The sequence below is a fragment of the Crocuta crocuta genome, unplaced genomic scaffold (genome assembly GCF_008692635.1).
Source record: "Crocuta crocuta isolate KB4526 unplaced genomic scaffold, BGI_CrCroc_1.0 scaffold197, whole genome shotgun sequence".
NCBI lineage: Eukaryota > Metazoa > Chordata > Mammalia > Carnivora > Hyaenidae > Crocuta > Crocuta crocuta.
Genome location: NW_027532002.1, coordinates 9,478,639 through 9,503,064, shown reverse-complemented (window position 1 = coordinate 9,503,064; position 24,426 = coordinate 9,478,639). Strand labels below are relative to the sequence as shown.

At 40.3% G+C, this 24,426-nt stretch overlaps 1 protein-coding gene across 1 annotated transcript in view; it reads right to left on the bottom strand.

The window, feature by feature from the left end:
• SKAP2 (src kinase associated phosphoprotein 2) overlaps positions 1–24,426 on the bottom strand; it is a 173,081-nt gene that overhangs the window by 7,423 nt on the left and 141,232 nt on the right. Inside the window, exons 11-12 of the mRNA XM_077775366.1 lie at positions 13,509–13,586; positions 7,420–7,532 (exon numbers count right to left, since the gene is read on the bottom strand). Of these exons, the coding sequence (XP_077631492.1) occupies positions 7,420–7,532; positions 13,509–13,586 (191 nt within the window). The remainder of the gene's footprint in view (positions 1–7,419; positions 7,533–13,508; positions 13,587–24,426) is intronic.

Sequence of the window (24,426 nt, the reverse complement as noted above, 5' to 3'; positions counted from 1 at the left end):
GTTACTGCATCAACTCTGCCTCTCTGTTCTTCCCACAAACTGCTTTTGTCAGTTTCAAGAACTGCTCAGGAACTCACACCAGCTCCCCGGTGCAGTAACTGCAAACTCCTCAGCTCGGCTCCCCCCTACCCTGCTGCCAACATTCTTTCACTGCTCTGGGTCCACACAGTCCAGCCTTCCACCCTGTTCCCACCTCTGCACGTGGTGCTCTCCTCCCCAGGGAATGTCTCCCCTCCCTCACCCAAATCCTAACCAGCAACTAACACCCGACTTGAGTTACCTAGCTGTCGTGACTTCTTCTCCAAGGTATTTAATCCACACTTACATCTCTCATTCCAAGCTGAGTATTTATTCCTCATTTTATGTATTTTAGTTCTGTTCCTTCAACTAAAATAAAGTACGAGCTCACTGAGATCATGGCAATATCTTACTTCATCTGTCTGACCCAAACAGCACATGTGTAAAAGATGTTCAATAAATACAGACTGGATGTTGCAATATACTCTCTTCATTTTGGATGATGCACCAGGTGACAACCCTAAACATCTTCCGGGGCGCCTGGGTGGCTTAGTCGGTTAAGCGTCCAACTTTCGCTTAGGTCATGATCTCGCGGTTTGTGGGTTCGAGCCCCGCGTCGGGCTCTGTGCTGACTGCCAGCTCAGAGCCTGGAGCCTGTTTCAGTCTGTGACTCCCTCTCTCTCTGACCCTCCCCTGCTCATGCTGTCTCTCTCTCTCCTAGAAATAAATAAAAAACATTAAAAAAAAAAAAAAAAGAAGTGTAATTTCCAACAGGTCTCTCTTCCTTTGTGTGTATTAGGTCTACTTGAAGAATTTTAGTAATGACTGAACAAACTTTCGTTCTGAAGCGCGTTTAGCTCCTCAGTCTGAAGTACATTGTTCTTACTTGTGGCGAGATGTTGCCCGCCATGTTTTCCAATGTGCTGTGCAGGATACCTTATCTAAAGAGTTTAGATTCCACCTGTAGAAAGAAAGAGATCTGTCCCCTGCAGAATTGGGACAAGATAAGTTCAGTTCTTTGAGTTGAATTTATTATATGTACACAAGAGTTTAAGACAGAACCCTGTAAAGGCAGAAACACTGTGGCAGGTGTAAAGGAAAATCTACTGGGTTTCAGTTTCTTATTATCCTTGAGACAATGTCCCCAGAATTTCCAGAGTCTCATCCTTTTACGAATATGCAATCTTGGACAATCCCCAAGGTTTTTAGGGATGATTTTTCGGGCTTATATTTATACCACTCTTTGAGGCTCAGCAATAACCCAGCTACATACTTAACACAAATCAATAAGTCTAATTATGACACATTTGGACTCATAGAATTACCTTTATGAAATGTGTTGTTCTACTTACTATAAAATTTTTTGTTGAGGGTATTATCTGTCACTGTTGCACTTTGTTATATAAAGTTGTTAAGGTCAGATAATCAGTGAAGACCCTAGAAATTCTAATGGAGATTTCTTTTTTTTTTTTAAGTAGCCAGATCTGGGAAAAGCCAAGATCCTACCTTTTTTATTAAAAGGGGTTATTAGCTCCTTGTCTCTCCATTTTGCAGTCCGGTTGCTGAGAAGCTCCGGGCTAAGCTGTAAGTTCGAGTGCCTAAACTCCAGTCTTTGAAGGTCTCCACAGGGTTAGTCCTTTCTTCCTTGGGTCTTTTATTTATTTTCCCCAATTACAATGAGCCTTAAGATTTCCGTACCTATAAAACAAAGGACTAGCACTAAGGTCCCCTTAACTCTAGGATTCTATCATTCTCAATTATTTCAAGAGGGTTGGGATTATTTCCTATTTTTACCTATATTTTCACAAACACAAATAAACATGTATCTGCCACACTATTGGAGATCAGGGATATAAAAATACTTAAGACACAGTGTCTACCTCAAAGAGTTCAGGGTTGAGAGGGAGAGAAATGGAAACTTCCTAGTCCCCACTTAGATGCAGCAAAGTAAAAGGAGTGAAAACTCTAGGGTCAGATCTGCACTGATTACAGGAGAAGGTACTTCCCAGTTGGTATCCTTGGGTGATTCACATAATACCTTGCTGAGCACCGGGTTCTGGCTCTGGAAAATGATCACCCCATAACACCACAGGGTTCTCTTATGATCAGATGAGCGAAAGCATATGGAGTGCCTAGAACGGGCCCCTGCAGGTACGTAATGAGTCCTTTTTGTTGTTCCCTCCCTCTCCCTTGCCGCTAATGGGTATGGCAAAATACCCGAGTAACGAGAAGAGTATGTTGGAGTGCACTCCAAGGCGATCAGATGATAAGGAGAGGAGTCCTTGGAGTGGCACCAGGCTATCTCCCGAGGGAGGGGTGGCTGCTGAGCGGAGCAGGTCTGCCTGGCCTCACTGTGTGCCCACAACACTCCGGCGTCGACAGCATGGAAACTAAATGCCATCAGACCGAAACAGATAAAGTCACAATACAGTCCCTCCTCCTCCTTCCCCAAAGGCTGTCGGACCTAACCATCTTGTGCGAGCTAGCTGAGCACCAACAGCCTCTGTCCTACATTGAGATGCCCTAGTTAGGCTTCAGCAGTTGGTTATGCTATTTGTGGCACACGGGGGCAGATGGTCACGAAGGGAAAACGGAGACACCTGAAAAGTAGCTCTGCCAGCAGAGCTCAGTAGGACTTCCTTTTTATTTCCTTTTCCTGATAGGTTTGAAAGCCAGAAAGATCCTAGTCATGGAATCTTTACATTTTTACAATGAGAAGCAAATGGTCAGTGACAGTCACAATTCACCAATCGCTGAAAAAAGAATTCACAAACAGATATAAAGGGAGGCAATGCTTGAACCTCCAACCAACACACACACACACACACACACACACACACACGCACGCGCGCATCCCTTTACTGCATATTAGTGAACACTGTCAACCTACACTTCCTGGTTTTGACTCAATAAAAAATGTCTCAAAACGCTGCAGTGCTCAAGTCACATGTGTCTTAGACTAGATAAAACATTCCAGGACTCTTAATCCCCTTGTTTTTCTGTTAATACCAGACAAGGTAGTGTGTTTCTTTCCCGCCGGAGCATAACTCCCCGGTCGTTAGGTCTCTAAAAATAATTTATTGCTTTAAAAGACTAGGAATGCGGTTAGCAATTTAAGGATGAGCACAGATTGAAAGATAAACTAATAGAGGATGTAAATCCAGAACAGAAAGTAGAATCACATAACCAAAGAAGTATGCAGGCCAAGGGAATATGCCTATAGCTATAGAAGCTGGATCCTGCTAGTAAAATCCTAAAATCTCACAAACATACGTCTAGGAAAATACTATTAACTAGGATATTATGTCCTTGTTTAAGGTGGTAATAAACATGAAATGCAGTCTCGTAATGGAATTTGGCATGATTTTAAACAACCCGATTCCTTTTTAAAAAACTAAAGACATTTTTTTTTTACTTCAAATATGATTTTTTCCCCATCACATGAATCAGAAACTGAGCCGTGTGTTTCGGAATTAATTCGTTAGTGACGTAGCTGTCATTAAAGTTACAAATCCCATTTTCATGGGTCCCCTGTACATGTGCCCCACTGCTTTTAGGGGAGAATAAAAAGATTTCTAAATCTCTGCTGAACTACTGAAGTACATAACAGTGTTTTCTTCTAATACATAAAAGACAGCAGTGACCCTCTGTGAAAAGAACTGTAAGCAAAGAGTCACTGGCTGGCCTTTTTAGGTAAGCGGGACTTAAATTTAATATTAGTGAGCTTCAAAGGTTTAAACTTAGAAAATGCTAGACACTTTGAAAGAGAGGCTAACTCACCCAGGGGTCACATGACAGCTGCCAAGTGAAAAATGTTCAAAAGGGAAGGGGGCAGGGCAGGTGAGCTGCTTACCCTTCTTTATTGCAACGCTTGATTTTCACTAAAGAAAAAAAAAATTTTTTTTTTAAGATTTCAGATTCGTATAACCCTGAAACGAGAGGCCCGAAATAAATAAATCACCCTCAGGCTGACTGAGCACAGCTGACGCCCTATCATGGCTTCCTTGCAAAAACAGAGAAAGAAAGCTGAATTTTAAAACCAAAATATCCCTACAGTGAATTTTAATGAAGACAGCCCCAACATCAATTCAAATGAGTCCAGTCTTTTTCCGTCATTACGTTTACAAAACTAAAACACTTCATTATAATGCACACCGTTTTCTAGTCCTTGATTTATCTAAATTGCACTTATATTTAAAGGATACATCTTTTCTTAAACTGTTTTGAGTTGCCTTTTTTTTTAAAGCATTTTCAGAACTGACAACCTTCTGGAAAGTAAGTCAGATCAGTGATAATTAAATATTGCAAAATATAGATCAAGTTAATTTTGAAAAGGCATATTTCTTTAAAATCTTGCAAATGGCATTATTTAGTAGAAAAGTTGTGGCATTAATGTCTTCACGAAGTACACATTTTTTTAAGGCCTCTACAAATGTTGCATTAAGACTTTTTTAAAATGTATCCTTCCTTATGAATACAATGTTTACATTTAATTCAGAATGATGAAAAAAATTTATGATTAATGCTAACACTTTATTGACATGACATAGGAAAGTAATAATCCATAGCTAGATTTCAAGCTGAATTTATGACATCATTTTGATTGTGCACATTAGCGGCAATTACCTGCACCACTCATTCTGAGCCACTAGATGGTGTAAAAAATAAATTAAAATGGTGAAATTTCATTCTATCCCCACAAAACCTGCTATATAGCTCTGAGAAGCATGAAGCACATTTCTAGACATACAAAATGCTGGTGATTGAAGCACATTTCTAGACATACAAAATGCTGGTGATTCCTNCTATCATTTTCCCTTAATCTGGAAGCAAGTCCTTTTGAGCAATTTTTCACTCTCTTCTAAGGGTCTTGAGTTCTGAATTTACAGTAGTCTTAAACATTCAAATTGCTGTCATTCACATTAAAATAAATTTATGATACTACTCTATGGTCTATTTTGGCCAAAGTTTTCATAAAAACTGGAAGACCAAGCCAATGAAACATTATTACAGTCTCCAAAAATTCCTCTCTGAAACTGTTCCCCCAAATCGGGAAGTCAGGGTCTTCACAAACTATACCGACTCCCAAAGCCATTTGAAAACCAATAGCCAAGATGTCCACTCATGGCTCCAAATCTGTCCAAATTCCATCAAGGGAGAGCTAAGTGTCCTTTATTTCCACCCTCACCAAGATTTACCTAGTTGATTCTACCAGCTCCGTGGTAGGATAAATAGGGGTATTAAATCATTTGGCCGATCATGAATAATGTGCCAGCTAACAGTGCCTAGCCTCTTCTTTCCAAAACCAAAATGAGCTCCGGGAGGCCCCTCCAGAAATTATGCTGATCATGGAACTTCACGCCTTGTGAAGGGCTGATAGACAAATTATATTTGGTAAGCACACGCCCAAATAACAGCATTTAGAAATTTTAGATGGCAGTATACTCTTCCTTTAAGGCAGACCACTAACCTTAGCTCTATGATCAGGCTTCACACATAAAAGTACAATCTCCACAAAACAGGTTTGGGAGAACAGAAATTGCCTTCTCTGGGATCCCAGAGGTGTGACATACACCTATGATGGTACCTCTACTTTCATAATAACATAAAATAATTTTCTGAGGCGATGGCAACAGTCTGCCCTGGAGGTCGGAGGTCGGTACTCTGAGGTTTTCAGCAACAAAGACAGCACGATTCATAAAGAAGGCTTTAAGAACACACCCACGTGGGTTTTAGAAGTTTCACATTTTACCAGAATAATATAACTACATGCTGCTTATCCCTATAATTTGGAATTCCAAGTAGAAGCCAATGAACCTTTTATTTGATACACAATTGCAGCCCAACTGGCAAAAGAAACTGCAAGCTAAGTACATTGGGGGAATAATTCCAAGAGACTTTCTTGAACTGAAATGAATCACTTCGGTTTCTATATTAAGTAATTAACTCAAACAAAGTGTTATCTTAATTCAGGACAGTGAAATGCTCAATAATCCAATAATGCTTCATCCAAGAGTTGGCTCTCTACAGCTTCCAAAAACTAAACCTGTCTTTCTTTAAAGACAGACAAACAAACAAACAAACAAACATACTAAGGAGCAGAGGACAGAGAAAAATGAGAAGTCTTAGCTCTGGGTACCTCAACTAGCAATGATCATGGCTGGCTATATTTACTTGTTAACTATTTTCTCCCAACAATCTACAAGTGCTCTATAGTATTCCTTTTGAATTCCTGACGCTTGGCACAGGCCCTCGCACATTGTAGATACTTTATGACAGTTTCAAATTACACACGAGGGAGGAAAAAAGGGAGGAAGATACAAGCACAAGAGAAAAGTAGACAGCCTTGAGCTGGGAGTCAAGGTGCCTGGTTACGTATTGGCTCTGGCCCGTTCTCAACCGAAGTTTATCTGCAAAACCACGAAGAGATGGCTGAACATCATGCAGATTCCTCATTCAACTGTTCTGTGATTTCCTAGGTTATGATTTCATCCACCAGTCATCTTTTGTTACATTCAATAAATGACCTTATTTCCAAATTCTCTTCTGCATCTAGCAAGTCAGACTATCTTTCTGAAAAGTACAAGATATTTCTCTAATCAAGGAACCACAATAAACTCCTAGACTTATAATATATAGAACATCTCCCTACTTAAATTTAACTAGTTTTCATACATCATTTGTTTCTAAAATAGCTTCATAAAGTAGACTGAGGGAGTTTTTTTAATCCTTATATTACAGTAGGGAAAGTTACATATGAAAACTAAGGCAGCTCATACACGTCATCGAAATAAGAAATGTGACTGTTAGATCTAAGGACAGAAAGATTTTGAATCATCCGGTATCTTAAGACACTGGTTATGTATATATATGGNTACAAATACAACTATGTTAAATTGTAAAAAAAAAAAAACCTACCTAAACCTTTCTGATCAGAGAAAACACTGCTTTTAAATTGTCGGAACACCAATGTATTTACATAAAGATGAAAACCTTCTACCATAAACAGTGTTTCCAGTAGTGAATGGCAGACGAAGTCAGAATAAGCACACAGAAGAATAAAAAGGAAGGGGAAAGAAAAACATAATAAATAACCCGATACCTCACAATGTTAACTTTCACATAAGTATATTGTTTCTGGAGAAGGCAGGGTGTGGATGCGAGCCAGAGGCTGAAGTGATAGGTAAACATACTGTTAAGTTGAATCCTGTTATCTGATTGTGTTTAAAATTTGATTATATTTCACTTGACAAAATAATTAATTATTGTGAACTCCCAATTGTTAACCAGGACCTAGAGGAATTCCAATTGGCATTTCTCCCCAGTGTTGTAAACCCAGATGCAGAAAAGACCTAGCTTTGTATTCACCCTTTATGGTTGTCATCTGGGGTGTCTCCTTACCTTGCTAAGAATGTAAATCACATCACCACGTTTAAATGACAATTCATCAGAAAGAGCTCCTGTGCAGTCCCACAAACCCTGGTAAAAATTAGCATAATCGGTGTTTTTATCTCCTAGGAAGACGAGAGAGAAAACATGAGTTAGAGCTTTCGTGTAATGGGTCCTTACTTAAACAGGAGCTGATAGAAATTAAAGGGCCGCCTCTAACCACCAAAACAATCTAAAAAACTTCCGTCCTGATTCAAAGAACCTTTGATTATCTTTACACACAAATCCGACGTCTTCTAATTATATAATTAAGGACCTTTTTGAAAAAAAGGTCTCATTTTGAACACTTCTTTTCTTCCTCCCCCTTTCTTATTTCATCCAAAGCCTATAAATGCAATGTGTTCTCATCAGACCAGCACCTAAAAGTTCTTTGCCACTTTTTTTTATGATGGACCTAAACCCACTTGCAACATGTTGTGAAGGTGAATCAGCCACAACGCATGATGACCGAGTATCTGTGACAGGTGACACACTGTGAAATAACCACCTTACAGAATTTCTAAAAATTACACACACAGAGAGGGAGATAGAGAGAGAGAGAGAGAGAGAGAGATGGAGGGAGGGAGGGAAAGAAAATTTGGGACCCTTCATAAACAATAATAAAGACTAATAAAGGAGCCGATAGTCCACAGAAATAACCCAAGCTAGGTGACTTTTTTTTTTTTTTTAATTCTAAAACCTAAAGCTGGTTAGAGGAAGAGGAAAAAGCGGAAATAACAGAGAGGGTAATTCCAGCTCTTATCTTTGGGGACTTTTGTACCGAAAGCCTCTCGAAGCTACTTCTAAAATATTTTAGCGACTTTGAAATCGCCAATGCTGAAGCTGCATTTTTCAAGATTTCTGTCAGCCCTCGTTTAGGACATTACGCTCTGAATAAACATGCAACATACACTGAAGTTATCAGCTCATCCTTCTAGCGGCATAAGCACAATGGATGTGATGTGCTCAAACTGCCATACAGACCATTAACTGATTGATTATTTAGCGCTCTCCGCTCTGTAATACCACAATAAACCGGGTAATAAATGCTTTGTCACTTATACAACGTGGGTCTCTTGAAACACAGCACAGAGTTAAATACACTGGGTGCTTTTGTTACACAGAGAACGGTTTCCTGTTTTTAATTTCATGATAATTGAGTTTTGATGAGTTAACGCAAAAAGAATGCAAGTGATATCAATAAGATGTCCGTGTATTCACTAACCAGGCAGAACGTATACGTGTTGACAGCTTCCATCATTGGAATGTCAGCTCTGAATTCTGAGGGGATAACTGGGGGACGCGTGCTGCGTCAGGCTGTCATCCTAGTTTTGTTACATGGCTCTCAAACAGCAGGCTCCTTGGCAATTCCGACACAACTCCTCACGTGAGCACGTCTTCTGGGTACTCGGCTCCTGGCCCGTAGTTTGTGGTTTACACAAAGTGCTGAGTTTGTTAGAAGTCTTTACAATTCTAATATCCGGAACATTTTTTAGAGCCAAGAAGAAAATCTGAGTAGCGTGGAGTGTGATGATTTAGAAAGATGATACTTTTCAACTCTGCTTTACGAAAATAAACAGTGGCTAGAATACGCAACCTCACAAAATCCTATTCCACTTTTTTCTCCTGTTGTCTAAAAATTCCAAGGTGGGGGAGGGAGGGAGAGAAAATGGGAGGAGGCGTGAAAGGAAGGAGGGAGGGAGGGAGGGGAACCGAGAGAGACAGACACCTTACTGATCTCTCCACGCCAGCATCTGAGCACTCATCACTGATACCAGCAGGGTAGACAAGCCCAGGGACCCAACCAAGAACTAACACTGCTTGTGGCCACCCTTCATGACATTCCCCCCAACTCCAAAGCATGTATTAAGTGAATTCCATAAATGGACACTAGAGGGCACTCCGGCTGGACAGATCACTCCGAACATTGTCAATTTTTTCTTTTAGAAAGAATTACTTAATAATAAAGTGACTGATTTCCTTTAAAAACCACTTATTTAGACAAATAGAGATTTAGAAGTTGAGACATTCTCGTCCGATTAAATCAACTGCTAAATGGGTCAAATGTTGCGCCCCAAGCAGTCCGTCAGTGTCAGTGGAAAAGTCAAGGAATTAGAGCAAAGAGAGGATGACATCATTTCACATGCAAGGCCCTCCCCCACAGTCACTGGCCGGGAGGTAAAAGGATGTAAATAGCTGGTTTCCCCGGAGCCGCTGAGGCTCCTGTGTGTTCCCCATGCTGCTCAGCCTGAGGGTTGATCCAAAAAGGTTAAAGAAACAAAACTTGGGCTAAAACTAGAGAAGTTCTGGCCGAGCTAGGGCGTCCCAGTGCGTCCCCAGCTGCCCAGCCTACTGCCCGCTCCTCCTTTCACAGATTCTCACACTACGGTCTTTCATGCAATAGATTTTCAAGAGGTGGGAGGGAGAAAGAAGGAAAAGAAAAGTATATGGTGATTTCTAACACATAATCCGTATCACTTTGGGGTCTCTCTTCCCCTCGATGCGCTTGGAGAAACTCCCATTAACACTAATGGGAGTTACAGGAGCGCACGAGGGGAAGGGAGACCCCCACCGTGTGCAAGATGCATCTCTCCCTAGATGTGCATCAGGAGCATTTCATTAAATCTCACTGCTGTAAAGAGGCAACGGAGCTAGCGACCTGGCAACACTGGGGGAAAGATGCATTTTCTACCGTTGCTTTCCGATCATCCTGATGATGATGTTACCCAAAGACCAACCTCATTTCTGTGTCCCATATGTGAGCTCTGTTAAAGAATAATAAGTTGTTTATGCCACATGGCTATCCGCACATACAATTTACTATTCTATCTAGTTCTGAATACAATGCTAGGTATAAAGCAGAAGAACCACTCCAGCTGAGGAGGAGACCTGGCAATATTTATTTATTAGCCTTAGTCGCCTCGGGAAAGTAATGTTAAAATTCTTGGTATGAAAATTTTAGATATAAAAATTAGCAATTGTCTTATTCCTTCGAGAACAGCAAGCTTCTCTGGTTTACTTTTCACGGTTTTAAGTTTTGAAATTTTAAGTGTGGCTAACCATCCTTAAAAAATTAGGCACAGGTATAGCCTCTGAGGCACAGTGAGCTCACAACAGTTAGCACTGCTCACCTATACACTGAAAAATAATCCGTGCAAAATACGTTTTTAAAAAACAAAACTGGAGGGCGCCTGGGTGGCTCAGTCGGTTGAAGGGTCCGACTTCAGCTCAGGTCATAATCTCACGGCTTGTGGGTTCGAGCCACACATCTGGCTCTGTGCTGACAGCTCGGAGCCTGGAGCCTGCTTTGGATTCTGTGTCTCCCTCTCTCTCTCTCTCTCTCTCTGCACCTTCCTGCTCATGCTCTGCCTCTCAAAAAATGAATAAATGTTAAAAATTTTAAAAATTAAAAAACGTAATACCACAGATTAAGTCCACATTCTGAATACAAATAAGTCTCTCTAGTTGTTATCACTACATGGATTAATCCACCCACATCATGATCTATGTTTCCAAAATTACAAAAAACCTCACATCATCATTATGTTTCTTGTCCTGAGAGGCATGAATGGTTAAAACAGAAGGTAAAGAAAGAAAAAACATTCTAAATTAGCCAGTCTGTGAAGGATTTAAGCAATATACTCTTTCCTGCTTTTTCAAAAGCAGATCACTGGGCAATAACTGACTTGTCAGAAAAAATAGGCTAACCGTTGGAGATACTTTTAGAAAAACAAAAAAGACTTTAAAACTATGATGACAATGGCTGAAACATACAATAATTAAGATAATGAAGAATCTCTTCTTGAGTAGTCTCACCGGTTTAAAAACTGTTTCAGAAAGGTAAGCACATTCTACAGTGTTCAAAAAACTCAGGGGCACCTGGGTGACTCAGTCCGTTAAGCCTCCGACTTCGGCTCAGGTCCTGATCTCGCCGTTGGTGAGGTCAAGCCCCACATTGGGTTCTGTGCTGACAGCTCCGAGTCAGAAGCCTGCTTCAGATTCTGCGCCTCCCTCTCTCTCTGCCCCTCCTCTGCTCATGCTCTGTCTCCCTCTCTCTCTCTCTCAGAAATAAACATTAAACATTTTTCAAAAATGTCAAATGCAATCTTTATTTTGTCTATATACATGAAATAAACACGCAAAATGTGCAAGTTCGAACATAAAAGAAATGGTAACACCTACAGGATTACGTTTTTGTTTACGTATTTTGCATTACTTTGAATTTTTTTTTTTTTAAGTAAAATCGGTCAATGTGAAAAATATATAACATTCTTGAGTAAGGTTAGAAGTTCACGTCATGTGATGCTTGGCAAGATAGTAATACCCTTGTCAACTCACTGCCCTGCACAGCAAACAAACTTCTAGTGTTATAGCTTTGACAGCCCAGAGAGAGCAAAGGTCACCGCTATGCAAAAGCATTAAAACTGTTGCTTGAAAAGAATTTCATGTCACTAAAGATAAGAATTATTGCACCGCGCTTTGCAGTGATTGCATGGAGAGCTAGATCGACTTATTGCATTCCTTTGAAGAAGAACTTGACTTTTTTCTTCCTTCCCTCAAAGGCAAACATTTGGGAGAGATAGTTACTTTAAAAGCATTTTTGAAAAATGCAACTGCTTTCAATCCAGAATACTTCATTTTGTGGAAGGAACACCTACATGGGTCTACTTCTACACCTGCGCTGAAATTAAAACACAAAACAAAACAGAAGCTTTGTGCTTTTAGCCGGAGCTTTGTGATACACACTAAAATGCATATACTTAAATGACTACTGAGGGTCCTCCTCAAGATTTCACTCAGTCTTAGGATCTCACGGGACCAGGGTGCTAACGTCTAATGACGTTGTCCTCACTTCCTTTCTGGAAAAAAAAAAAAAAGCAAACCAGGACCTTCTGCAGCAGCTGCTCCTGCTTTCCTGTCCAGGTCCGGAAGTCAGGCCTCTGTTTCCTTTCCGCATGTCTCGGTAGGAAGGACTCGGGAAAGCTACTTCCTGAACACACGCTTCCTGTCCACCCTGCCTCTGACAGCTGGGAAGAGTGATGTCTGAACGTATCGGAGAAGGAAAGGTGACCCTCAACCATGGCCCCGTGCAGGGCACGGGATGATGCGGCAGGCCTCGGCCAGCTGACATGGCGGCTACGAAGAGGTGTAAAAGTCCTGATAAGAAGGCATTCCCTCTCTTCTTTCCGTGTACAATAATTGCTGGTTTATCAAAGCTGACCTCATGCTTGCACTTCAGATATGGTTTATCGCCTGCTGTTTGGAAATAACAACCGCAAAAAAAAAAAAAAGGTCGCCCATATCATGTGATCTTGTACATGGCATGTGTGGTTATTTTTCCTGGCTCAGTCATAATTAGTACTTGGGGCCATGTGCCAAGTGGAAATGGATAAGGGGAATATCCTTCCTAGCCTTCTAGGCCATCAGTGTCCTTTTCCAATTTTTAAACCGCTGTCACCGGACTCTGGCATTTCTTACCCAATTCATTTGCTTTCTGTGTTAATCATATGCAATGAAGATATGCATGGCCAACATTTAAACAGGCTGCAGATCAATTAGCGGTCTTAAGTTTATCTGATTTTTATCAAAGAAGACAGAGCTGTGGGTCGATTGTCAGAGCCTGTGTCAAGTTGACCTTTTCAGAGATGTCTACATTGCCAGTCCCCTGGGCAACTTGTTGTCCCCTGTTAGTCTCTGAATGGCAGAAGTCTGTTCTGCTCAAGCACAAAGTATACACAGATGTCTATATTACATTCTTATAGGTTTGACAGCGACTGCATGTTGTATCTATAAACTGTCCTTTAGCAGTGACACTTCCTCAATGATGATAAGCTAATTTATGCAACTAAATCTCCTTTGTGCAGAAATGAAAGCTAATTGAGTCATTACAAAGTAATTCAGGAAGGAATACCTTGTATAAATTGGCTTACTTTATAAATCCTTCTCAAGTGGNGCGGTGTGAGGGGGTGTTGTGTAAACATCTTTAGAGCAGCAAGAAAGTGACTTAAGGGAAAGGGAACAAAAGCAAAAGGAGTTTCCCAGGAAGCTTCGTGATTCAGTACCTGTGGTGGGGAGAGCACTGTCCTGACTCATCTTCCTTTGGTCCTCCCCATATGCGGGAGCACTGTCCTCTTCCTCCTCTGTAAACAAACAACAGAAATGGCACGCTGAAGGGTTTCCTCAGAAACAACAGGACACTACTCCCCCCGTTTTACGAGCAAAACTGAAAGTTTACGACACATAAATATTCCGCTCAACACTCACATTCCTTTGTCAATCATCTAAAGCTGAACAAACAAACCTCTAGCTATTTCCACATAGCGACCTTACCAGTTGGCTTGATAACACTTAAGATACGTACTGATGCCTCACATATTTCGTTGTGCACACTTACAGAAAATCATCTGGAACACTCTTAGATCCAGGCCAGCCCTGAAATCCAATAAAGTAACATCCAGCACTGTATGGACAGACCATATTATACCGAGGCAGGATAAAACCATGGTCCATAAAACATCAGTAGAGGAGAGGGAAAATGTGTGATAAAAGACACAGTTAACCTAAGAGTCATTTATTGAGCATCAGATACTTCATGCTTTCTCCCTTGATCTTCACGGGAGAATACCAGAAAGATCTTCACCCTTCAGGACAAATCCCCCCAATTATACTGTGGATCTACTATGTGTCATATACCATAGCAGACATTAAGATTTCACAGGTCAATAGTTTTAAAATCTCATTTTACAGAGGAGTAAACTGAGGCTTGAAAAGGTAAAGAACCTTCCACTTTTTTACTATTCTAACTCAGGCCTGTGATCATAATGTCCATGTGCTTTATCCTGCATATATTCAGGGCCTGACCTCTGTTATTCCCACACTTTCCTATCACATTCATTCCTCCCGGGACAGGGAGAAATAGAAGAAGACTAAATGAGAAGAGCTGTAAACAGAGTCCAATGACTTTAATTATTTTACATTAAAGAAACATTTATTATATGACTACTTTCCTCACCTTAGGATTTATATACACTTCAGAAATATTTAAGGCAGGACAGAGGAACAAAATGGCATGCCCAAGAAAAACCGTGTTCAAAAAGAATCATAATTTCAGGAAAAACAAAACCTTTAAAGGAAAATATGCAAAATACGTAAACATAGCCATGAAGGCTCTTAAATAATCCAACCAATAAATCTTCATCGGGTATTAACTACCTGTAAGAGACAGCTTCTACCAGGGAGGCAAAGAGAAGAAGGAGGAAGCTTCTGCCCTCAGGAAGCCGAGAGCCTACGAGGCACAGAAGACAGTAGTCTCTAAAGGAAAATGGGATGAGGGACATAAAACCTGACATGCAAGACACGAGGTGCTGATGAACGCAGACTAGAAACCACCCAAGTGGGGAACACCGCGAAGGCTCTGAGGGCTGGAGAAAATCTGAACAGAGAGAGACGGGGAGGAAGAAATTTCTAGGCAGAGGGAGAATCATAAGCAAAACAACAAAGCACAGTAGTATCCATCTGGCTAAAGAATGCAGTACTCAAAGGGGAAGAACAGGATGAGAGATAATGCTAGTAGTTTGGGCCAGCTGTTGAAGGGTTATGAACATTGGCCATGGAGTTTAGGCCTTGATTTGGTAGGCAGTAAGAGCCCCCCGAGGATTTCTGAGCAGAGAAAGGGCAGGACTAACTCTATGCTTGTGGAATGGTCATCGGATTCCATTGACCCAGAGAGCCTGAGGGAGGGCATGGGGAGACAGACCACTCGGAGTCTGGCTAAAGGGGAAGGAAGTCCTAACCGAAGGACAGAGGAAACGCAAGGAGCGGGTTATGAGAGGAAAAGGAACTCGAGTCGATAAGCTTTGTGCCTGCCTGGATGTGGAGGGCTAAGGGAAGAAGAGCAACCAAGGATGACTGGAGTTTTGAGCTTAGTTGACAGAGAAATGGGAACACCATTCCGAAGAAAAGAATACCTAAGATGAGCTATTTTGCCGAAGGAACACGGGAGCCGTGTGAGAGATTTAGCGTGGCAGTGGGGCAACCCAGAGGAAATGTCCAGAGACAACTGGAAAGCTTGAAAAGTCTGCATCTACAGGAGCATAGTTGCAAAGTTTAGAAGGCTCATGCAAACTTGAAAGTGGTGACTCATAAAATGCACCATTTAACTCACGCTTGAGGGTTACTGTACTTCTAAAACAAACATACAACTGTTTTGAATTTGTGTAACTCAATTCAAACAAAATAAGGAAAGCCCCCAAAAAAGGAACAGCTGAAACTATTTGGCACTTTATACGCATTAAGTTGACCCCAATGTTGGCAATTTAATAATATGGCTCAGTCAAGTAGGAATTAATACACGGAAGACCTAATAAAAAATCGAATGCCAAATCCTGTCTCTTTTCTCTTCAACAACAGTTATCTTACTTATGCCAAACCTCAAGGCCTAGTGATTGTAAATGGTTTATTAGGGTGTTTTCATACAAGTTTTAAAGGTTAGAGACATTTACAGTCATTTGGTCTAACCGACTTATTTTACAGATGGTTAATTATTTTCAAAGGAGAAGGAGAAAACTTTCCTTAGTTGTCATACTTTCTCTTTCCCCAGCGCTCCTTCTCCTCCAAGCTGGTCACAAATCCAACTGTTGAGTAAATTCAAAATTGGTGAATGGCACCTGCCCTCAAGTCAGAAGCCTTGAGCACAATAAAAGAGGAAGCACGATTTCTGGCTCTTAAGAAGACATCATGGGAGGGGCGCCTGGGTGGCTCAGTCGGTTGAGCATCCAACTTCAGCTCAAGTCATGATCTCGCTCGAGCCCCACGTTGGGCTCTATGCTGACGGCTCAGAGCCTGGAACCTGCCTCAGGTTCTGTGTCTCCTTCTCTCTGCCCCTCTCCTGCTCACGCTCTGTCTCTTTCTCTCAAAATAAATATATATTAAAAAAATTTTTAAGAAGACATTATGGGATACAGACTCATCACCCAAAGTTAGTGTCAAGATATCACAAAAACTAATTACAGTAATTAAGTAGAAAACTCCACTCTTGGAAAAGTATACAATGAACTTAGAATAATTTATTACTGTAAATGTATTCTTATTTTATTAAAATTTACGTGCCTACAATGTACACAATGTATTCTTAAATAATCAGAATTACATTAAAATATTTACTTAAGTATCAATATTTACTGGGAAGTATCCAAATTCCATGTGAGATGCTGAACAAGTAGTATTTTAGAGGAGGAAACACTTATCAAAAAAAAAACTTCCTTTCTCCATTTTAAATGTAGTAATGATATTTTTAGGTCAAAGCTTCTGCATTTCATACATCAGTTTTTCTTAATGATATTCAAACAGCTCATTTTATCTTGGGCTAACAATACAAACAGCTTCCATACAAAAGAAGATGAAATCAAATTTGGTGTGTGTGTGTTTTAATCTTAGGGAGCAAAACTCAGACTGAATCCTGAACAGAATCTGGTACAAAGGAGATGTTCAATAAACATGGAGTGGAGAGATTCAAAATCATGAAAATAAGTCCTACTATGTTCATTTATTAACAGAGAAAAATTCTCCACACCACTCAAAAACTATACAAGGACAAATGAAAATTCTAGGCAATAATCACCTCAATAGATTAGAAATATACACACATGTTGTTTTATTTAGGTTTATTATTAAACATATTTTATTTTGGTGTTGAGTCACAGTGTCATTATACAATACTAATTAATACCTCAAAGAGTCAATGTTTGGGGTTAATATATTCCATTCAACATTTTAATAACAGTAAACAAAAACAGCTCAGCTATGCGGTAAAATCCATCAAACCACACAGATGGTTATAAGGTTTTCATTATGTGGTTTCCATAGCAATCATATTGCAAATCTGGAAGCTTCTTGCAAATAAGCAGCTTGTATTTACATGCCTCTCAGCTGCAGCACAAAACTCTGCAACATGTGACGCTATTATTCCAATCACACATTGTTAGCAGGACCATCAGAAGATTTTGTTGATCAGAAAAGATGAAAATAACAGTAAACTCACTGCAGAAGATAATTCAAACACAGTCATACACTCTAAACTAATTGGTGAGTATTAGATGTGTTCTGGTAGTCATTGGAAGGTTTTAACATTATACCCAGTCAAAAATATGGAAGTTCTAGGGCACCTGGGTGAATTAGTTGGTTAAGTGTCCAACTTAGGCTCAGGTCATGATCTCACTGTTCCCAAGTTCAAGCCCCGCATCAAGCTCCATGCTGATAGCTCGGAGCCTGGAGCCTGTTTCAGATTCTGTATCTGCCCCACCCCTGTTCATGTTCTGTCTCTCTTGTGAAAATGAATAAACATTATATATATATATATATATATGGAAGTTCCAGTAGCAATCAGAACCCAAAAGCCTGAACTCCATTCTCTCCATATCTCCTTTTCGGCAGATACTGAGTCTTCCTTCTGAGTTGAGCAGAGAAAGGAAGAAGAGCAGAGAACAGTCTTCCCAAATCTTTTTAGGATGACTACAATTTGCTTATGTGGGACAAGTCAAGACCTTTTTTTGTCCCCGGCTAGATTAATCCATTTAATTTACAAATTGATCCAGTTCCATAACAGATGGATTATTACCCCCACTAAGAATCACAAATCTGTCTAGCTATGCAGTTTTTACAAATTGGCTATTTCTTCCTTACTAATGTTCTTTGTTTTAAGGACAAAATAACCAAAAGAAAAATGCGATGAGCAAATGATATGTACAGCTGACATCGCTTGAAAAAGGTTGAGAAGATTTGTTAGCACCGAAACAGCGTATGTGCTGTTCACATCAGGGCTGAAAACAGATCTTATCACATCTTCCAGGGAGAAGAGGACAACATAAGAAAACCTTCTACTCACACACAGTGATTACCTTTCTCACTAAGTACTTTCAGAAAATGGCTCTGCTGAACTACAATGTATGTTAAAGACCTTAAAACACAGAATCAAAAGTGATGCTCTGAAATAAAGATTGGGTGTAGATCTCTACTGTCCTGGCTTCATTTGATTACAAGACTATATATTCGTCTCGAGAAGTTAATATTTATTGCTTGGATGTTCATTCTGTATGCATTTAAATCCTTTATGTGACTAAAGCCTCATACAGTTCTATAAGGTAATAATCGGTATTTTTACCATCATTCTGTGGACGCAGAAATGAAATTTACAAAGCTCGAATAACTTGTCTGGGTTCACACACGCAATCAGTTAAAACTGCAGCTCACACCACTTCTTTTCACCTTCTATTCAGCTGTTTATGGACTTGGAAAACATTTCCACATAAGTGCACAGATTCTGTTCTACCATAGCATTCTAGGCGAAGGACATTTCTTTTTTTTACATTTCTTTTTGAGAGATAAAGAGAGCGAGGCAGAGAGAGAGGGAGACAGAGGATCCTAAGCAGGCTCTGCACTGTCAGCGCAGAGCCCAACGTGGGGCTGGAACTCTTAAACCATGAGATCATGACCTGCGCCAAAGTCTCAGGCGCCCCACGAAGGACATCTTAAGCTAGCCAATCCTTGCAGTGATGATTTTAGAAGGAGGATTTCAGGCTGAGATACCCCCAACACACATCTCCTTTCTATCCTCACAGCCCACCTTCCTCACTGCACGCCCTCAAGTGCCCTGAAGCCGTCACACACCACTTCAGACTTTGTAAAGGTCTCTAATGTGACTCATTATTGAAAAAATATTTCAATTATTTTCTTATGAAATAATATTTCATAATTCTTTCGAGGCCAGCCAGCTTTTCTTTCTCACTGGATTTCCATAAGGGGAACATGTTCAAATGTAGACAGGCTATGGTAAGTCTTTTTACAAACAAAAAGGTTTGCCTACATTCCAGAGCAACACACTATCTTGCACATTTTCTCCAAGGGTTTCGGCTCCAGGGCGTTGCAAGCAATATGTCTCCAGCTGGGAGAAGATGGGACAGATGTAATGAGGGGAATGAAGACACCTGGCGGGTCCCCGCACTACAGTGTAAAAGCAGGAGAAATGCAGGAAGCATTCACACAAATGGCACCTCAGCCCCCCTTCGCTTTCAGGACCCTGGGCCAAGCTCAGAAGCCAGCAGAAGGTCAAAGTGGAAAAGCAGGGTCAAAGGGCTACGGGCAAGGGAATTCAGACCAAGACAATGAGGAAAAGTGAGTGCCCTAGGGGCCTATACTGTAAGTTAGAATATGACACTTCTGTCGGATTTTTCTATCTAATAGACTGACACACATCTTATATACTTTTATAAAGATGGAAGCGTGTGCCTTTTAGTATTATACGAACTTCAAGATGAACAGAAAGATAAAGATGGCTGACGTGGTATAATGAGAGTCATGTTTACTCTCCTGGAAATTAGGCAAACAGGGGCTTACTGTTACAGTTCTAGTTATTCATGTGTACCTGGGTGGCTTTGACTCTTGATTTTAGCTCAGGTCATGGTCTCATGGTTGTGGGACGGAGCCCTGCATCAGGCTCTGCACTGAGCATGAGGCCTGCTTAAGAGTCTCTCCCTCTATCTCTCCCCTGCTCATTCTCTTTCTCTCTCTCAAAATATATATATAATAAAATGTTTGTTTTTTTTTTAAAAAAGGTTCTAGTTACTCATGTGACCTTGGGACTGTAATTCTCATCTCCGTAAAGTACAAAGAACAATGTCTACCCCTCAGCACTCTGAACAGGATTTGGGCAGGATAGTGACGCAATCAGATTTCTCAGGGGGGAAAAATACACAATTAGCATGCAGTACCAGAGCCATTATCTTAGAAGCTAGGCGTTTTGCAACCACTCATGAATTTGGCAACCAAGAAGGTTAAGATGATATAAAAGGCAACAAAATAAGCAATAGTTATCAATCATACAATCTAATTTTCAACCTTGACATTTTATTCTTACAGGGTTTGATAGCTGTACATCAAGAGCAAAAATAAACGCCATAAGATCATAGTACATTTCTGTACTATATTAAAGTTAGTAATTTATACACAAATCTGAAAATGCAAAAATAATAAATCTTCACAGACATTAAACTTGCTAACATCAAGGTTAGGATGTTGGGGAAAACCTCAAATTCAAGCAAGAATTTCATTTGACAGAATCTGGAGGAAATCTTAGGGAAAGAAACCTTAGCTATAACCTAGTTAGACTTCCTTCTTTCAAAATGGGGTACTGAAGGACTGGACCAAGGTCATGAAACTTGCACCTGCTCTTCTCTTCCTGCACTGCCTTCTACACAACGTGCACTGTGGACATTTCTGGAAAAGTCTCTGCTGCTCCAAAGGTCCTTCTCTATTCAGGAGCAGTCTCACACAGACTTGATCATCCACAGGCAACTATGGTATGGTTGAGTCTATGAGGTCAAAACTATTTTCATAATAAAATGAAGACATTTGCCTTTTTCACTGTGTTAACATTTGCACTGAGGCTGCAGAGCCATGATGGGTAAACTGCTGACACTTCAGCATACATCAAGGCGCTGGCACCAAGCTGTCACTGTATCTTCGTTGCTTTGCACTAGCATTAAAAACAAACAAGCCGGGTTCACCTAAGAATGTCCACGGGGAAGCAGTCCAAATTATTATTTTCATGTAATATCAACCCTGAGAACACGTCTATTTCATATTCCGTCTGACAAAATCAGAAGAACGCACAAAGCGTTCTGCCACATCTCTAGATGTGCAAAAGACTGAGTGGCAAGCTGAATGAGCTGCTTTTTTTCACGGAACACCATTTTTACTTGAACGAGTGAGTGACAGATGAACTACGGTTACTCAGACTTGGGAATCTGGCAGATGTTTTCTCAAACATGAACAAAGTAAGCTTGTTATTTCAAAGAAAACAACTGACATCTACTGAGCTTTCAAACAAAAATTAGCATTATAGAAACTTAGATCTGCCATTGTGAGCTTGACCGCTCCCTAGAATTGAAAGACTTTTCTAATGAGATTGGTGGTGAAATTAATGAACTGTACATTTTTAATTGTATCATAATTTCACCAATATTTGGAAGTTCTCCATAATGCAGCGAACCAATACTTTCCAAATGACCAACGCATGATGTTATAAAACATGAATGGGAAGAGATCCAGTTAAAGTACAAGACAGACTCATGAATGTTGATGTAACAAAGTACAGAAAGTTCATTGATACTGTTTTGGATTCCACCCTGCAACTAACCTTTAACTTGTCCAGTTTGGGTACAGTATCAGAGAAGAATATCTACCATTAGCTCCAAGGATTATTAAAACACTTCCCTTTTCCTACTATATACCTGTGTGAGGCTGGGTTTCTGAATATGCTAACCAGACTTAAATCAAAACGACATATAACAACAGAGTGAATGCGGAAGCAGATCTGAGAGTCTACAGGTATTGTTTTAAAAAGACATTCAAGAGATCTGCCAAGATGTAAACCATGTCGCTCTTTTCACTGATATTTTGGGAAAACATAGGTGTTTTTCCTAAAAACATTTTCTGTTCACTGGTAATGGGTTTATCATTAAGATTTTTTAACTCCTTGATAAACATTTTTAATATTTCTCAGTTTTAGTTTCTAACAGTAAATATTGAGAGCTGTAACCCACATAAATAAAGCTTTTGGGGGTCCTCAATAATTTTTAAAATTGTAAAGGGTTCCTGAGACCAAAAAGTTTGGGAATCGGTGTCCTATGTCTCCTCTCCTCTCCTCTCTTCTTTTCTTCCTCCCCTCCCCTCCTCTCTACTCCTTTCCTTTCCTTTTCAGTTTTTGCTCAAATTCCAGTTAACATACCATGTGATATTAGTTTCAAGTGTACAATATAGTGATTCAATACTTCCATCAATACTTCCTTACTATACCTGGTGCTTGTCACAAGTGCACTCCTTAATCCCCATCACCTTATTTCACCCATTCCCCACCTCCTCCCCTACCCCGCCAACTTATGGTAACCATCAGTTTGTTCTCTATAACTAACTAAGAATCTATTTCTTGGTTTGCCTCTCTCTCTGTTTTTCCTTTACTCATTTGTTTTGTTTCTTAAATTCCACCTATGAGTGAAATCATATGGTAGTTGTCTTTCTCTGATTGACTTATTTCACTTAGCATGACACTCTCTAGTTTCATCCATGTCATTTTAATTAAATATCTAAACATTGTTATCTACAACATGAAAAAAACTGATAGTCTGGTAACCCAGAACACTATTTGATAATTATTTTATATTCCCAAAGCACACAATCTCAGGGTTGAATCTCATTACACTGTTGACTCATACGAGCTGATGACCAAAATCCCCATGCGTTTTTCACACTTGCAGTGAAGCCAAGTCTTTCCTTTCTCATACTTGTGCAACAAGATTTTTGGAGCAAGTGTGATCTCCTATTATATTTCATCTTGTTAGATTTGATCCATGATTTCAGTCTATTGAGAGTATAGCCTGTATATCATCATCTAGGCATCAATGAATACAACGGTATGACAATATTGAGAATTAAGCTCTAAGACATTCACAAAATAAATTAATCAGCACCATTTGGGCACAGCTGACTATAGTCAGTTATCCAATGGTCTTTATACCCATAAAAATGTCATGAGAATCTTGGCCAAATGCCTTACTTGAGTCTAGTTATACGTCCATCATTTCCCTGAACATATGCTAGGTTCTAGTAATTATTATTTCACCTTCTAGATAGCACAGAAGACTCTCTTTGATGCCTTATTTGGAGTCCACTTCAAAGTTCCTAAACTGTTTCGGGTTTGCAGAATCCACCCAGAGTGGATAACGTGGCGCTCCTCCCAGAAGCCCTCTCCAGGGCCATCCTCCCACTGCTGGGACTCACATTGCTGCTGGCTCACTAGCAGTCCCCCACTAGGCACTGTCCTCAGCTACAGGGAATTGCTTCACTCAAGATTACACCCCTCTCAGAGGAAAGCCTGGAGCCAGTGATTAGCTGATGTGGGAACGTAAAGACATGCCCCCTTTGCCTCAACAACAACCTTGAAGAAACATCCCAGACCCAGAGTTCCCCAAGAGTTCGGCTGAGGCCTCAGTCACGGCTGTGCTGTAGACAGTTTCTCCCGCCCGGTTCTGCCTTCCTTGCTTTCCTACGAGGGTATCTCCCAAGCTAACCTGCCAATAAATCTCGTATGTACAACTGTCTCATTGTCTGTTTCTGGGAACCCAACTTCAGATACGGCAACTTCCCACTCGTTTTGAAGAGTTCACCATTTAATTGCTAGACTCCATACTTCTGCCATCTCTCTCTTCCTGCATATTTCCTTTAAAATCAGTGACAGTAATTCAATGATTTCACTTACAAGTTGTCTTCTGATGTAGAGTTAAGTAAACGAGAGGCAAACTTAACTCCTATTCATGTCGGAGACATGGCTCATATGTCCCCCAAATAGGATGCTTTCTCCAAACCACTCCAGGCAGCAGGGCACTCCCCCCTTGGTGATCTCCCAGACTTAGTACAGGCCTCCATTATCACTGCTCTCATAAAGCACTACAAACATTTGTCTACTCGTCTCCTTTTCCACCAACTGTGAACTCTCCAACCAGGCCTAACAGAGGGGCTGGAACAAAAAATGATTTCCATGAATGTTTGATGAACGAAAATCAAATGGATTTCGGTTAGCTGGGTGTCCTATCAGATACCCTTCGCCCATCCTCGGCTTCTGTTACCTCCTACCAATCTTATTAGCTGGAGGATAGTTACAGACACCGATTGTTTTGTTAGAATTACTACCCACCCCCCAAATTTTAAAAACAAACAAAACCACATAGCAATTATACACCTTTTGTCGCACTTACATAATTCACAAATGTCAGTTCTTTTCATATTTTCTTTGGTTATCTGGCCATTTCAATGCTTAATATATGACCCTGTAAAAGCTGTATTAATTGGCTAGATTATAGCACAAAGATACTGATACATTTTAGTTCCTCTCCCCATTTTTCCTCTTTGGGATCATTTGGAATTAAATGA